This window comes from Ptychodera flava, unplaced genomic scaffold (assembly GCF_041260155.1).
Source record: "Ptychodera flava strain L36383 unplaced genomic scaffold, AS_Pfla_20210202 Scaffold_29__1_contigs__length_4469600_pilon, whole genome shotgun sequence".
Classification (NCBI taxonomy): Eukaryota; Metazoa; Hemichordata; class Enteropneusta; family Ptychoderidae; genus Ptychodera; species Ptychodera flava.
Genome location: NW_027248351.1, coordinates 908,800 through 924,909, shown reverse-complemented (window position 1 = coordinate 924,909; position 16,110 = coordinate 908,800). Strand labels below are relative to the sequence as shown.

At 37.4% G+C, this 16,110-nt stretch overlaps 2 protein-coding genes across 2 annotated transcripts; both read right to left on the bottom strand.

The window, feature by feature from the left end:
• Positions 1–1,087: 1,087 nt before the first annotated feature.
• Positions 1,088–13,499, bottom strand: LOC139127112 (filamin A-interacting protein 1-like). Its single transcript, XM_070693032.1, has 8 exons — positions 13,244–13,499; positions 11,692–11,955; positions 10,305–10,772; positions 9,216–9,295; positions 8,942–9,011; positions 7,759–8,049; positions 6,153–6,325; positions 1,088–1,339 (listed from the first exon to the last, which is right to left on the bottom strand). Exons 1-8 carry the CDS (start codon positions 13,497–13,499, stop codon positions 1,088–1,090), a joined length of 1,854 nt encoding a protein of 617 aa, XP_070549133.1.
• LOC139127189 (uncharacterized) lies at positions 11,620–15,659 on the bottom strand. The gene is made up of 3 exons (XM_070693111.1): positions 15,462–15,659; positions 13,244–14,899; positions 11,620–11,972 (listed from the first exon to the last, which is right to left on the bottom strand). Exon 2 carries the CDS (start codon positions 14,893–14,895, stop codon positions 14,125–14,127), a length of 771 nt encoding a protein of 256 aa, XP_070549212.1. The 5' UTR covers positions 14,896–14,899; positions 15,462–15,659; the 3' UTR covers positions 11,620–11,972; positions 13,244–14,124.
• Between the last annotated feature and the right edge of the window lie 451 nt (positions 15,660–16,110).

Below are 16,110 nucleotides of genomic sequence, written 5' to 3'. Positions count from 1 at the left end.
ATAAATGACGTCTTGAAATCTACACCTGAAAAAGGTTCATATATCGCTCTGCAGACTTTACAATACACGGCAGTTTCATTTTTGATTAACCAGCTGAACTCACTTTTCCATCCCGGGACAACTTTTCTCTGTCGTCATACCTTCTTATATTGCTTGTCAACTTCCTTTTTATCGTAGCATGTTTTCTTTGCTGGTGGAGGCTCTATCCCCTCAAAATGATTTAACATGATTGATGTTGGCAGGATTTTTAAAAATTCCAGCAAAAAGGCAGATGTAGCACATGTATACAATCCTGTGGCGGCTAGGGTCAGATCAACCGGAAGTCTTATACAGTGAGTTTGGATGAACGAAAGTTCGAGCTTTTAAAAGAAAAGCATGTGGTGAAAAATCAAACAAAAAGCTATATTCTGACACAAAAAACATTGAATTGTGTATTTTTATAATCAATTTATTCCACTTACCGATAGTGCTTGGCCGGTTGCTGCAATGCTAGTCCATGTCATGTACACGTCGTCTGTGATCACATGCGATCGGTATCGATGCTCAGTAAGACTATATTTACTGTGAATAGGCATCGAGGTGACGTGTCGCATACCTTTGCATGTGATAACAAGATCTACTTTCAACCTTATGAGGCCCTCAAAGTTAGACAACGGGACATGCTGCTGTACCGCTTGCAGTCGCCGACGCTGATCGCGAACTTCAAGTCGGGACGTACAACGTGTCCGACCACCGGGCTAGTAAGATAGAATTTTTACCAGCCCGACGTCATTTTACCCGACCCGGGCAGGCGGGCAGGGAGTATTTTCGAACACCGGTACTATACTTATGTCAAATTTTTATAAAATTGCTTTATAAATGACTGAGAAATTGGTGGTGACAGATGCATGGATGGACACGAATAGACATTCAGATTCAGAACACGAGACACCAAGTGTAATTTTGGATTCAGATTTGGGGGATGTAGCTCTGAATATCTTAAAAAAGCTAATCCTTGGGGGCAAAATTTTATTGTTTTATGAAAGCAATTGGCGTGCATCAAGAGACCATAGGGTACTATACTTATGCCAAGTTTTTACAAATTGCTTCACAGATGTCTGAGATAAAGCTGGTGACAGATGCACGGACACACGGAGGGACAGGACCTAAATCTATAAGTCTCCACCGGACTTCGTCTGGGGCTTGGACTAATAAGCTCTGTGTCGCTGACAACCAAGCTAAATAAATACGTACCATGGACTTGAGTGGCTTTGGTCTGGATTTCTTGAGGAATGAGGCTTTGCCCTTGGTAATAAGGTGATGTAAACTGTCCTTGTGGAGGTGATCTGTACATTTGGGGCTGTAGATAAAATACACAGACAACAAAAGAAAAACAGAGCACATAACAGACATTGTTTTAGAATAATAAATACAAATGAAAAATACCGCCAATGGCACTTGGACATAATGACCGCCTAGTATAATCGGCATTTATCAACAACCCACTCATAGACTGAAAGATTCCGTCGCGTGCGGGCGCTCCGGCGTACTGCGACCTACAATCCTTTCACGACTGAAGGCACACTGATGAAATCCTGTTCTCCAACAAAATTTGTTGAAACCAATCGTATTACAGAAACGAGTTAATTGACAGTATGTAGGGTAACAAGACCGCCCACATCGCTCACTCAGTGCGTGATCGTGATTAGCATATTCAAATCTGTCGCCCGGCTTTTGTCCCGCCTAAGCTTATATCATGTCGCGTTAATCAACAAGCACAACGTGTTTTCTAAAACTCAAAGTATTGAAAATCGAACGGCCGAAGCTATTCTCACGTTGAGGTCTGTGTCTAAAGTTCCGATTTGATCATTATGGCCGATCCGAACAATCGCCGACTCGCATTGCCGAGGCAGTCAGTAAAAATCTGATGTATATAATGTTATGTTGAAAACAGAGCAAAGAGACGCACTAGAGGTTTTTGCGGCAGCAAAGATGTGTTCGCTATTTTACCAACAGGGCCTCACGGTATGGGAAATCTATGATTTACAGGCTGGCACCCAAAGTTATGACATGAAAAACCTTTCAGGATCGATTGTTCTGGTGATTTCGCCTCTGATTGCAGTCATGAAAGATCAAGTGCAGAAGTGCAGCGAAATGGGTGTGAAGGCGGCTTTAATCGGTTCAGATCCCCGAAACTACGTACGTACCAAGGAAAAAATCGTGCGTGGTAAATTCCAAGTTGTGTTCAGTTCACCAGAAGCTATCATGACGAGAGAGTGGCGGAGATTACTCAGTAGCGATGTCTATCAAGAAAATATTGTTGGAATTGCCATCGACGAAGCACACTGTGTTTATATTTTACAAAGGCAGGCTCTGCTGTGATGTCCAGTTTCACTGTAAAGAGTTGCTTTCCGCGATATCGGTCGTTTTCGAAAAGATCGACCTTTGAGAGTCTATAGTCTCCCCGCAGACTGCACATTCTGCTGCGCTCAGCGAGAAAGACGCTATAGAGTTTTTTAGGGAGCGTTCAGTTATTAAGGCCGGGGGTGGGCCGGCAAAATCTAGGGGGGGGGGTCACCTCAAATTTGAAAACTGCAAAGGGGGGTCATGTATTTTTCAAACAGCTCAGAGGGGGGGTCACTTAATTTTCATAAGTATCCGTCTCGTCAAAAAGCAGTTTCAGTGTTCAGAAATATTCTGGGAGATAAAAATGATTCTTGCATGTTTTCATTCTCTGCAGTTATTCATCTGTAAATCTGAACAAAAGTATAATTATCTGTCACATGAACATCTTGACTTGACAAGTCTGAGGCTTGTCTTTTTTAAATCAAACTCACTGCACTGAGGGCGATGAACAATTCCTATTACTTACATATTAGAGATATAGCAAATTTTGTCAGGGAAATTATTTAACAGTTACCTGTACTGAGACTACTAGTACCATGGAAAATTAAATAATACTTTAAAGTGAAATTCCAATATCATAATTGTTGTTCACATCTGAACTTTTAAATACCCTATTTGAATCAAGTACATTTGTATCAATTATCAAACACCTATAAAAGCACAAATTAATTTAGTTTAGCATTGTAAAAAAATTATTCTTAGTGTTTTCATAGACACCGAGGTATAGTGAATCAACATTTCGGTGAAATTCCAAAATCCAATTTCTTGCTCACATATCACACTTTAACCATCCTAGGCTAACTAAGTACTTTAAAATGAATTATCAAATGTCTATAAATACACAGATTTTGATAGTTTTGTATTGGAAAAAAATATTCATATTTTCCTCATAGACTCCCATGTACAGTGAATCTACATTTTGGTATAATTCCAAAATCCAATTTCTGGCGAACACATCCATTGTTACCACCCTAATCTAATCAAGTACATTGATATCAATAATCGAGAGTACATAAATACATGGGTTTACCTATTTTTGTATTGGAAAAAAATTATTCATACTTTCCTCATAGACTCCTATGTATAGTGGATGAACATTTTCAGTGAAGTTCCATAATCAGATTTCTTGTACACATAATATACACCTTTCACCATCATATTCTAATCAAGTAAAATTATGTTAATTTTTGAACATCTGTATATGCAAAAGTATACCAAGTTTTTCATTGGAAAAAAAAAATTCACAATTTTATCATTGACTCCCATGTATAGTGGAATTCTAAGGTCAAACTTTTCGTCCACATGCCTGTGGTAACAACCCTATTTCATTTAAGTACATTTACGTAAATTATCAAATATCTATAAATGCACAGATATAGTTTTGCATTGAAAATACGGCTAGTTTTCAATCGGGTTCGAACCCACAACATACATTGAAAAAACATTACATAGATATCTCATACATGTATGAGAAAATATATGTATACCATGTATGGTGAATCAACATTATCAACAGCTGATTTTTAATTAAATCGAAATATTAAAATTTTGTACACACACACTTGCGCAAAAATATTGCGATTCCCAGTAATATCTGTCCAACCCCTTTGAGGGGTAATTTCAAAATTATAGCAAGTCAGAAAGGGAAATCTGAGCATTAACACCTTTTGAGTTTTGTAAGGAAGGTCATTTGAAAAAATCTAAGCTCTTTTTGGTGGGATTCTATTGCTCCATACCCCCGAGGTGTTTGTATGTGCAGCTGTACTCAAGCAATGGGGGGGTGTCATGACATTTTGTCATCTTGAAAGGGGAGGGGGGTCATCAATTTATGGTACAATGGGTAGGGGGGTTCACTTATTTTGACTGATGCGCAGGAAGAATTTGCCGGCCCATCCCCGGCCATAATAACTGAACGCTCCCTTATAGGCGTCAATTGAGCCATACAGACAATTTTATCTACATGTAAGTTTTTTCTCCGACATGCAGCTAGCCTAAGCTTACACACATGTCGTTGTTTTCATTTGCCAAGTAGAGCGATTATACAATGTCGGCTCTGTCGTTATAATGTTGGTTATGGGGACATTAACCATCAAGCAGGGAAGTGTGTGGGGCTGCCATTTTTGCTCACTCAGGTGTTTAGGGTGCACTTTGTCAGGCGCATGCATAGTTCAAAAAGGATATGATAGTGCAGTGATTTCTGGCACGCACATTGAAAGTGGTTTCAGACTTTTTGTCGTTTACGGAAAATTTTCACTGTCCGACATCAACTCAACGTATCACAATAACATGATGACCTTTGGTTATTATGTTAAAAATGACAGCTCCAGAGATAGCAAATGTGTCTGCTGGTGAAAAGGGTGTTGACACCAATTTCTTCTTTTTTTCAAGAATGTTCTGTCATGGCTAGAACACACAGACTAAACACCATTAAAATATCCTGGATTGCTTTTATTAAAAAATCAGGAAGACAGAGTGCACTTGAAGTTGGTTGCTCATAATGAGAACACTGATGAATATTGGTAAGTATCTGAATATCTTTGCAACCAATCAAAGGGCATTAATATCAAATTTCCTTCAGAGGAACAACATAATAATTCTTTCGTTGTTCTAACTCTATATTTTCATAATATGACGGCTGTCGTGACAGTGCAGCAAAATGCAGTGGAAAATGTCTGCTAATAAATAATTCAATAGCCAGAACTGAGTGCTATTAATTAGTTCCAGAGACCAGCTCTGGAACTGTTAGTTTTTGCTCACTTTCCTTCTTTCTTTCTTTCTCTCTTTCTTCTTTCTTTCTCTTTCTTTCTTTCTTTCTCTATTTCCGGTATTACTATAATAGAACATGCTATACACAAATTTTACCTTAATTACCAAGAATGCATTGCGACACGCTTATGACATCATCGCTCAGCTCGGACGGGTTGTACGGGCGTTTCTTGTGTGTTTATTTATTTATTTTTATTTCTGCATTGCTCAACTATCATATTGCGTTCAGCTATTAATAATTCTAGCTTTCTTTCGCTTTGTTTTTTGTTACCTTTTGATTTTATTTTCTCTAAATACTCGCCGTACGTGGCGCTATACTTTTTTGCCCAATACTGCTCATGAGACAACAATGGCGGCGGATCGATCGCTTCGCTCGCATAGAGACAGAAAAGTAGGCTTTCCGTACGTTTACAAGCGCGGCTGAGCACATTGTGTACCTAGGCGAGGTGGGTGTGCTCGAAAACGAAGATCAATGCAAAATTTGGATTCAAAATCGGCTGTTTTGGCGGAGAAACTGCCCGCCGTATTTCTTAGGAGCCACCAGCGGTTTTTCCTATCAGTCTGCGAGGCTGTTTAACGCTGCATGGTAACACACAGCCCTGCCATGCAGAGCTAGGCAGCATACTTGAACAGATCCAGTCAGCGGAGCGAAAATTATTGCTCTGGCTCGCGATAATGTCGTCTGATATACATTTCCGTGCGTTGTCGCCCCCGTATGTATATGTTGCGTTTTTACCATACCGGTACATGTAGGCATTTGTAATCTGTGGACTGCCTTGCTTTTAGTTGTATTATGGTGTTTACTGCTAGTGCTCAGCCCTAACTATACTGAGGTACGTGCTTGAATATTAAAATCCAAAGCACTCTTTCATTCTGCACCTATCTTTGTCACACATTCTCTTGTTTCTTCCGCTGCTCTGGTCTCTGGAACTTCGCTTTTGCTTGCAAATGCTTTCTAGTTAATTATTAGTCCTATCCAAGACACAACAACTACTACCAACCTTTTGTGTGTACTGTGTGTCAGGCTGATAGTGCATACGCTGAGTTCTCATCTGACCCAACATATACCCCTGGGTATGTGACTGATCAGTTTGGTACGACATCTGCTGTGACTGGGAGTAAACAACAGGTGAAGTGGGTGGACTTGTAGCTGCAGACGCTTGCATCATGTGACCTGCAGACATTTCATGATGATGTTGTGGTGGTTGCTGAGGCATAAAGTGGGAGCTGCAATAATCAAGCCAAGTTTTTGTAATTCATACCAAATGATTCCAAACTACGAACAAGAGACCAGGCGGCTGATATAGCTCTGCTGTGCTATAAAGATAATAACGTCTTTGTGACACATGTGTTAATGAAGATGGAAATCTTCATAAGGCAACCACCCCATTAAAACAAAACCTGAGTTTGCTAAACCCAGGGGTTACAACGTACATAATCTCTCTTTGTTCTGTCATTGCTGTACACATACAGGGTGTTGATGTTTAGCCTACAGGTAAGATACATTTTAGGCCAACTTGTAGCAATTTGGAAGTTATTATCCAATTAGCTGGCAGAATCTATCCATTATAATTGAATAATACAAATAACATCCCTATTTACTGTGAATAGTGACAATCGACCAAATTACCTTGTAAACATGCTGCAAGTCTGCCGTACATTTTGTGATCCTCAAGCTGTAATCTTAAATATTTATGTACCAGACTATTTTTCAATATAAATCATGTACAAGTGACATAGCAGTCAGTAAAACTCCACTGTGTATGTACAGAATAACTCTTATGACGCATGTGTTGATTAAGAAGGTGGGCATCTTCATAGCAAAATAGCTGCAATTCGTCTAGTTTGAACATGTCATATTGAGATAATCTCTGAATACATGTCTACCAAATATCAAAGCAATCAGACAAATATATTTCCTTGAGACAACATCCTGTTGTACAGGCTGGCATATATATATATATATATATATATATATATATATATATATATATATATATATATATATATATATATATATATATATATATATAAACAAAATTCTTTGACAAAAAATGATAATTGCCCCAAAAAATACAAAATTGTAGATTTCATCATTATTTTCCTGTATTATGATAGCCCCCATGGAACCTGTATACCAATATCAAGTTATCAGACTAGTAGTTTTTGAGAAACACACTCTTCATCAAAAACAGCAAACATTGCCAAAAATTCCATCATTTCAATATATCACATTTAGATAATTCCTAGACATCTGTGATACTAAGTATCAAAGCTATAAGGATTAGCTTTTGAGGAAAAAATTGTCACCCAAAAATAGCAAAACTTGCCTGAAATTACAAAATTGTAGATTTTTGTCATAATTTTGATAAATCACATTTTTATATATTTGGTAACGCTAACTTCAATTGAATAAAATCCCATCTAATGTTTGCATCCATCAATAATGTGAAAGTTTGAATTTAAAAAAATGGTGTTTGCTCTTTATGTGATGTGGAATGAGAAAAGAAAAGAAATTTTAAACTTTAAGTTACTTGTTCCAGTAATGATGGGTGAGTAATTTTTATTTTCAAATTTATCTAACACGCACAGTCAAAGACACTGTACCTTTCTCTGGTTCCTTTAATTCAGATTGGTCAAATTTATGTTCCAATTCTCCCACTTTATCCTCAAGTTCATTTGCGAGTTTCTTCTTCTCTGTAAGTTCAGACTGTAATGTCTTCTGCTTTACACTGCTGTCAATACGTTGACTGACCAATGACTGCTCAGTGCTCTCTAACTTTTGTGTCAGTTCCTTACATCTCTCTTCTAAAGTAGCCTTTTCTTTCTTTGCCTCATTCAGTTGAAATTCTAGAGTTGCCCTTTCCATTTCAGATTTAGATTGGATATCTTCCACAGCTGATAGCAACAAAAATGTACAGATTTATACCAATAATAATGGCATCTGGGTATTTCATTTGATTTTACAGAAATGTACAGAAATGCTACTTCAATGAGTATTATATTACCATGCCCTGCCCGTCGCATTTTGATTGGTGGAGCTGAACCTTGTGACTGACCACAAATACACAGTAATGGTTTGTTTACATGCCCGTGAATATGAATAATAAGATTAACACCTCAAAGTATCGTAACGTTACACCTCAAACGTAAATCATAATCAATCACAAAATAAAATGGAGCACTTGTAGGTCAAGTTGAGATACTTTTTCTTAAAACATCTCCGGATTTGCCAACTTTTTGCAGCGAGCGTGACAGTGCGTCGCGTATGCTCAGTTTCTGGGGCCCAGTTGTCGTTCGCTCCTTAAATTTTGGAAATTTTGATGGTTTTCTTTGGTTCGCTGATAATATAATTGAAATAACAGACTCCGCTCTGACCATTCACGTTAGGTGTGGGCGTGGGCTCGAGGAAAGCCAAATTAACGGGCTCAGCAAGCCTTACCCGTTAATTTCTGGCTTTCCTCTCGGCCTTGCCCATAAATAAATGTTAATGGTCAGCGCGTCGCCCGTTATTTCTATAATATTACTATATCAATGTTTTCTGTGATCAATGTCATTGAATGCATTTATTGTTATCCAAAACAGTAATATGGATGTTTACAGTGAGTGGCAGTGTGGCAAAAGTTCACAGTGGCATTGTGGGATATGTGACGATTAATGTGTCATTAACAATACAATCCTCAATAGACAAATATTAACACTGATCAGAATGTAAATTTTCAGTAAATTTACATTTGAATATCAGCCGTTCTCTATGAGAAATGCACAAACCTAAATGTCGGTTACTTACACTTTCCGTGAGAACTACTATCAACTCTTCCTGTTAGCATTTTTTTATATATCTGATCAGTTTCTTCATCCTGCAATGTTAATGACAAAGTACAACAGGCTGTATGTGTTTGTTGTTTCATTGGTTTTATGACATCATATATGCCTTTCTATAGCACATGTAAATGTACAATACTGCAAAATTCTCTGCAGCTGTAATATATGAAGGTATCTTTTTGGAATTGTGTTTACTTTTTTGTCATTGCCAAGGTCATATAAAATGCAAGAAAACTTACCTCAATGTGTATCTCTTCAGCATCCTTTACTTCAATGACATCATCAAAGACTTTGACCCGTTTAAGTCCACCACCATCTCCTGAAGGGAAATATTAACAAGCTATTCAGACACCCAACGGTTTGAATATATTACCAGTATGTAAATTTAACTGGGGAAGAAGAGTTTCATTGTTATGATCAATTTATGATACATGCACACAGATACATGCAGGATTGTCAGTGGCATGGAATTTTATATAGAATGTGAAGCTATCAAATACAGTAAATTGTGTCCAAAGTGTTGGAAAACATGCCTGACAAATATAAACTACACATAACAATCCTGCTTGGAATTATTAGAATCTGCACTGATTATATACACTCCATTACTGATTATTATGCTATGATTTGAGATATCAGAAACTAAAGGTGTAAGATGAAATTTAGTAAGTAAAATAAAATTTATTTGTTGGACATACATGTCCATCTCAGACTAACAGTGCATCTGTAACACTTTAAAATTAATAAAACACCAGCAAAGGCAAAAAATTGATGAGAATTAATTTGATAAAATAGGTATGTTTAAAGTCGTGGTTCAAACTCACAATATACGGCACCAAGTCACTTGGGAGAGACTCCAGATCAAAACCGCTGTCAAATTCCCACTCTAACAAGAGGAGTAGTTCAATAACCGAGCTGAGATATTACAATGTTTCTGACTGCAACCCCTCTACGAGTTCTGTAGAGTTCAGGAAGTACTCACATTCTCGCTAACACACATCATATACAAACTTTATCAAATCAATGAATATACATAGCTTAACTTGGCAACAGACAAACATGTCAAAATCATGAAGAAATTTTCAGAGTTTAAATAATTTTAAATACGAACAAATTTTTCAGGGAAAAAAAAACAGCCAAAGTGAAAATTATGCAACAAAAATTCTGAAGCGACAATGATACTTCAACACAACAACACACACACTGCATGAAAAGGTGAGGCTGTGATTAGTTCAACAGAGCATATAAGCAAATGAGAATGAACTCTGCCCATAATCATATGATAAATATTAAGGCTACCCTAAAAATAATGGACTCCATGAACTTACTATTTATGAAGAACAATTCTAGTTCATCAAATCTGGCTTGGTCATATGTTGCTTTCAACTTGAGTTGTAATCCAACTTTGTCAGCCTCCTCTCTCATCTTATCAGTTATCAATAGTGGTTCAAATGAGTCAGGAAAACTACCAGATAGACATGTGTGTTCTAATCTGTACAGGTTATACAGAGTAGGTATGTCCATGTGGATTGTTAATGAACTGATTTCGGTGCTTTTTACTTTGACCAGACCACAGTGCTCCTTACACTTGAAGCATATTATCTGCTGGCTTTCTTCATTGATGTTCACCTCATTTGCATTTTTCTTAAATTCTTCATTGCACCCCTTCCATGTAGCGTTGACTTTCTCTTTTTTCTCCCTGACACTACTTGATGGCTCCTGTTCATCAAGATTTATCATTTGTTGTTGAAAGGGTTCTTCATTTAATTCAACTTTCACTGCAAAAGCAGTGGAATCTACAAGAAATTGAAAAATACCATCAAGGACAGTGTACTCATATTTGGTTTATATTGGTCCACTCAAGATATATTTAAACCAGAATGACAAAAGTAAACATGGTCTGAAACTTTAGGTAGTGGAGGTCAACTTTAGCAACATGTAACGGTATAGCAGAGGAATATTTCAACAGAGTCCCTCTTAGTTTGTGCAGGTCTGCCAGTATGTAACAGTTCATGAACAATTACAGGAAATGACTCATAAGCTGTTTCAGTTACTGCCACCACTCCTACACATAATAGGTAAACTGCATACAAATAGGTTAGAGATCATCAAAGCTCTGACTCAGATGTGTAGGCTGTTTCAGTTACTACCACAACTCCTGCACATTTGCAGCATTGCCCCTTTTTTAACTCATTTGCATATGTTTGACACTGACATGTTCATTGAACAACGTCACATCTCAACCCAGTGGTCTACCTGTACACCAAATACTGAGATTGTAGCTTTGGCGGTATGGGAGCGTTTGCATCGGACGGACATACATCAGCACATATATACATACATACATACATACATAACCGAACCACCATATAAGATTTTTTGGTATTTATTTACATACCAAATATGAGCTAAAAATGTACTGAGTTTGACTTACATCATGGATATAAGCGAACATATTTGTATCTGAGGGTAAAAAACCTGCCAATCACAAGATTTCGTAACTCTATAAAGCAGAAAATATTAACAATTGTGAACTGGGTACAATTACAATTTTGTGTAGGTTTTACTTGTTATATTATTTTTATAGGCATGAATACACTTTTGGCACACATCTTTAATTAGATTGCATAAAATTGGAAAAATCACAAGAAGTGCATACCATGGTCAATGCAATCTCTAATGACTGTGATGATAATGGTGCTCCAGGATTAGTACTGTCAGCTTGCTCTCTTCTCTGTATCTCAGATTTCACTTCTGTGGTTTCTGAAGTCTCTTTGCCTTTGACCGCTGTGGTGCCCATAGTTCCAACATCTTCTGTGACTGGCATCCCAGGTTGCACTGCTGTGGCCTCTTTTCTGTCTTTGTCATTGTTGACTGATTTATGATGCAGAAATTCTTTAGTTTCTAGATTGTTGAAACCTTTTGTCATAGTCGTTGAGAGTTCAGTCACTTGAGCCATCTCCTTTCTTGTCTTTTCTCCTGCATTTGAGGTTTACCTGCAATTAAAGCCAAAATTTTTCCACATAAAAAATATCGATTTCAGTAATTTATTGATTCTCCAGTGAAGATTATTCTTAAGAGAATAATTTAAATTTCCGACCCTTCAACCTAAATGATAATCAATCATCGTCTGTCATCTCATGGTGTACATTTTAAATCATTATCTCTATCTGTACACTATTCCACTATTTCCACATAAAATGCAGTTTACTCTCAGTGCTGTATTTCATTTCCTTTGATTCATGACAATTTCAAAACCCTAGGTCATCAGAAGAAGCCATTTTAAGGTTTTTAAGAAAAGCCAATAGGGCGCAAGGTCATGTGCCGAACCAAAATTTTGTAGGAATAGGTACAAGGGTATATCTAGTGCTTTTTGAATTCTAGGTGAACAAAAACAATATGGAAGAAAAACATGAAGAGGCAGAAGGAGAAGAATATTCATCTGCGACAAAAACAATAGCGGCAATTCCCATAAGCTTGTGCCCCCAAAAATATGGGCAATGAGGCAGGCCAAATGTCTCAGAAAAAAAATGAAAACCAAGAAACTGATTTAACAGGTTCTTAAGTAACAGCAATAACATGCTTTGGTATTATTTTGACAAGCATGAATAAGTTTGTTTACCAGCTATACATTTATAGAACTTAAGGAAAACCAAATAACTTAGAATTTGAAGTATGACTCAAATTTTTGATGTAATGGATGCTGAACGCTGAGTTTGTCTAAAAACCAGAATTAATTCTTTAATTATTTTAGATTTATTTTACAAAAGGATGATAGTAAATGACATTCCAATTCAAACACTGTACTTTGTGTTTGTCATCTTTAATATGCTTTCTGCCTAATTGAAATGTTCGTGTTGACATTGTCATAATGATAACATGGTACACAATCATCCAGCACTTCCATCTAAATGATCAAAATTTAGTGCATTATTGTTTTCATCATATAACATGGTCTCAGAGGGAGAGGTCTTAGCCTCAGTTTAACTTTGTTGCTGTACAGTTTGCTATATCAAAGAGGCCTACTTGATATTTGTGTACAATATATGTTATTAGCTTACTGGTGTAACTGGTTAGGTTTATCCATCTCCTCTCCCTTTGCTTCAACATTAAAGTTGCAAAATCCAGCCCTTCATTACAAGATAACTGGGTGATAATCTTAATATGATAATGACATTCCAAAATGTACAAATGCTTTTACCTTTCATTGTGGGGCATGTGGATTTTGTTGCACTGTACTAAGATATCAAAACAAGGAAACACTTACCATCTTCATCAGTCAATGATGAAGCAAACTTGGCTAAGCTTTCCGTCACATCCTCACTCTCAGCTAAGTTTTCTTTGAGCAGCTTTGCATTTTTGACAGCTACGTTGTTTTTTGTCAAGTTTTCAATTATCTTGGAAGTCAGCTCTTCTGTTTCATTCCTTACAACACAGTTATCCTTGTGTTCTTCAAAGTGTCTGTCAATCATAGCAGCAATATGTGAATCATCCTGGACTGTTGTTGGTAGACCAGCTGCCATTGCTTCCAAGCCTTCAAAACTGTAGTCAGTGTAGCATGATGGAGGGATGCAAAGGTCAGACTGTTGGACAGATTGTAATAATGAATCTGCGGAATATTTTTTGTAGGGTTTTGGTGTGACATGGCTACTTTGAAGTTTTTCAATTATGAAGTTCTTTGTTGTCTTGTATGCCTGTTCAGACACTCCGTGTATTTTCCATTCAAATGTTTTTTACCAAGAGTTTTGTATTTGTTTGCTGCAGATCCGATGGAAACTGCTATTGAGTCACATCTTGTCAAGGCTTCCTCTGTGTTCAGCTGACCATATGTTAGTATGTTAGGGCAATCAATTCCTATTTCAGTTTCTTGTCTTTCATTGTCAAAATGTTGCTGTCTGGGTTTAGGAGAGAATTTCTTTGTGAGGTATATCATACAACTTTCTCCCATCAATCACAGCTCTGTATGCACGCTTGAAGTATTCATATAAACAAGGACCAATGGAAACAGTATATCAGCATGACTTGCCATTTGCAGCATCTCGTGCTCTAACTCTGAAAATTCATCATCTGCCAGGAGACAGTTTCTTTCCTGGCGGGCATGGTTGATCAATACCAGCTTTGCATTACGGAACAGTGTCTTCTGTATGTTTATAGCAGCCCATCCAGTCTTTGGAGCATAACCAACCACGTACTGATGTTTTCTAGCTTTCCTAGATCAGGGAAGTGACTTTCATGGTGTACCAGCCATTCCAATTTCGGCGTCTTATCAACGCCTTTCTTTCTTTGTGCCTTTATCAAGGTAACACCACACTTCTCAGCATCTTCTATCTGATCTGCACTGAGTTCAACATCAACCACAGTGGAATATGCTTTGAGATATTCTCCTGATTTTGCCTTCCTTGTCAAGAAATCCTGGATTATAGCTCTGTGATATCCAGTCAGACCACAGGCATGTTTGCTCCAGGCATCAAAAGCAAACACTACACCAGGAGGAGTTGGAACAGATATTTGGTGGAGCTGAGCTTGAGGGAAAAGACTTTCATGGATTGCAGTTGCTGCATTCTTTGTCTTGGAAGAAAAGCTGACAACATGTTTTACATTTTGTAAGTCCTTCAGTTGTTGGTAATATGTGTTATGGTTGAACAGCCAGTGTATTCCTGGTGGGTCTTCATCAGGATCAGCCCATTTACTTCTTGTAGCTGGGATCAAAGTAACTCCAACACTCTCTGCATCTTTCTTCTGGTCTTCACTGACTTCAACATCAAGGACAGTACAGTAGAGTTTAGAAACTTCATCAGACTTCAGTGTGTTTTCACAGAAATCTTTGACCAGTGTTCTAGTGGGTTGTGATGTCAGGTCATCTGATGCTGTATTCCATGATGTCAATACAAGCAGTGCTGATAGAGAGCCATTGTCCATTATCCTTAAAGGAATGAAAATGTACTCAGAGGTAATAATACGACAGGAAAAAATCTGAATCTAGATGTTGTGATTTGGTGAAATCAGGAATGAGTCTCAAACCTGTTTCACAGATAAAGTGGAATGAAGTTCGTTTCCACTCTTTAATTAATTCATTTTAGTCTCCATGTATGATGTGTGTTTAAAATATTTGTCATCCAATATCTACAGCTTTTTTATGTGTATATGGTTTTAGTATCTGTATCGATGGTCAGTAAATTTGCCTACATGGCATGATGACATATTTAAACTTTTAACTTTTTACAATTTAGCGGTAGTAATACTGTATGGAAGACAACATTTTCGAAAATAACGAAAGTCACTGATACAATTGCACTATGGGAAAACCATGTATCTGATAAACTCTGCAGTGCAGTCAGTGGAGCTAATAGGAAAAAGATTGAAAAACAGTCAACATTTGTCGTCCCCCAGGTGTATCAAATTCTTGAAGCCTTGTAAGTCAAATTGGGAGAGGCAAAACAGAAAACAACATTAATCCACAGAAAAAAAGTTAAAATTCAACATACCTATTAATTGTAGCCGAGTTGAAAAATTCTGTGTTTTTGCTGGTAGTCAGTAGTTCAAATGTGTCGACATTTGTAATGTAGTTGTCACTTTTCTAACGAAAAGTACAAGTCATCATAGGGAAGTTAACACAAACAGGCAGCAACTTGTTGTCAGGTAAGGTCAAAGGTCAGAGGCTATCAACCATTTTATCGTAGGGAATCCTAGCAAGAATAAAATAATGTATCTCAGCAAAGTGTCCCTGTTAGAATGTAATACATGTTATTAACTGAAGCACAGACTTATTGGGCTGATATAAAGTTGGACTGTTTTAAAAAATACAATGCTTTTGGAGACAAAACTCATTGTATTTGTTTCACCCAACCTGCTTAAGAAATACTGTGGGTCTGTAGGTGTGCAAAGAAAGTTCATTTAAGGTCACTTTGTCAGCATTGTGCCTCCAGCTTAACGTATTGTATCGCAACATCTTCACAAAACTCAAACATTTGAAAAGCCAGCAAGTTGAGGCACAGTATCATCCAGTGGGAAGTAAAACTATTGAAAGACATCAAATGATTACATAGTGTATTGGGTTTGAAGTTTAGGTGGAATTTTCACCTCAGAGTCCATACACAATGTTCAACCAAGCGTGTTTTTCCACTCGCTCCTGTA

Coding starts and splice junctions, on each gene's coding strand:
- LOC139127189 (XM_070693111.1), bottom strand. CDS start 14,895: ATGGACAATGGCTCTCTATCAGCACTGCTTGTATTGACATCATGGAAT.
- LOC139127112 (XM_070693032.1), bottom strand. CDS start 13,499: ATGGCAGCTGGTCTACCAACAACAGTCCAGGATGATTCACATATTGCT. Junction 9,296..10,304: donor AGAATTGTTCTTCATAAATA/GTAAGTTCATGG, acceptor ATTTCCCTTCAG/GAGATGGTGGTGGACTTAAA. Junction 6,326..7,758: donor ATTAAAGGAACCAGAGAAAG/GTACAGTGTCTT, acceptor AAATGTCTGCAG/GTCACATGATGCAAGCGTCT.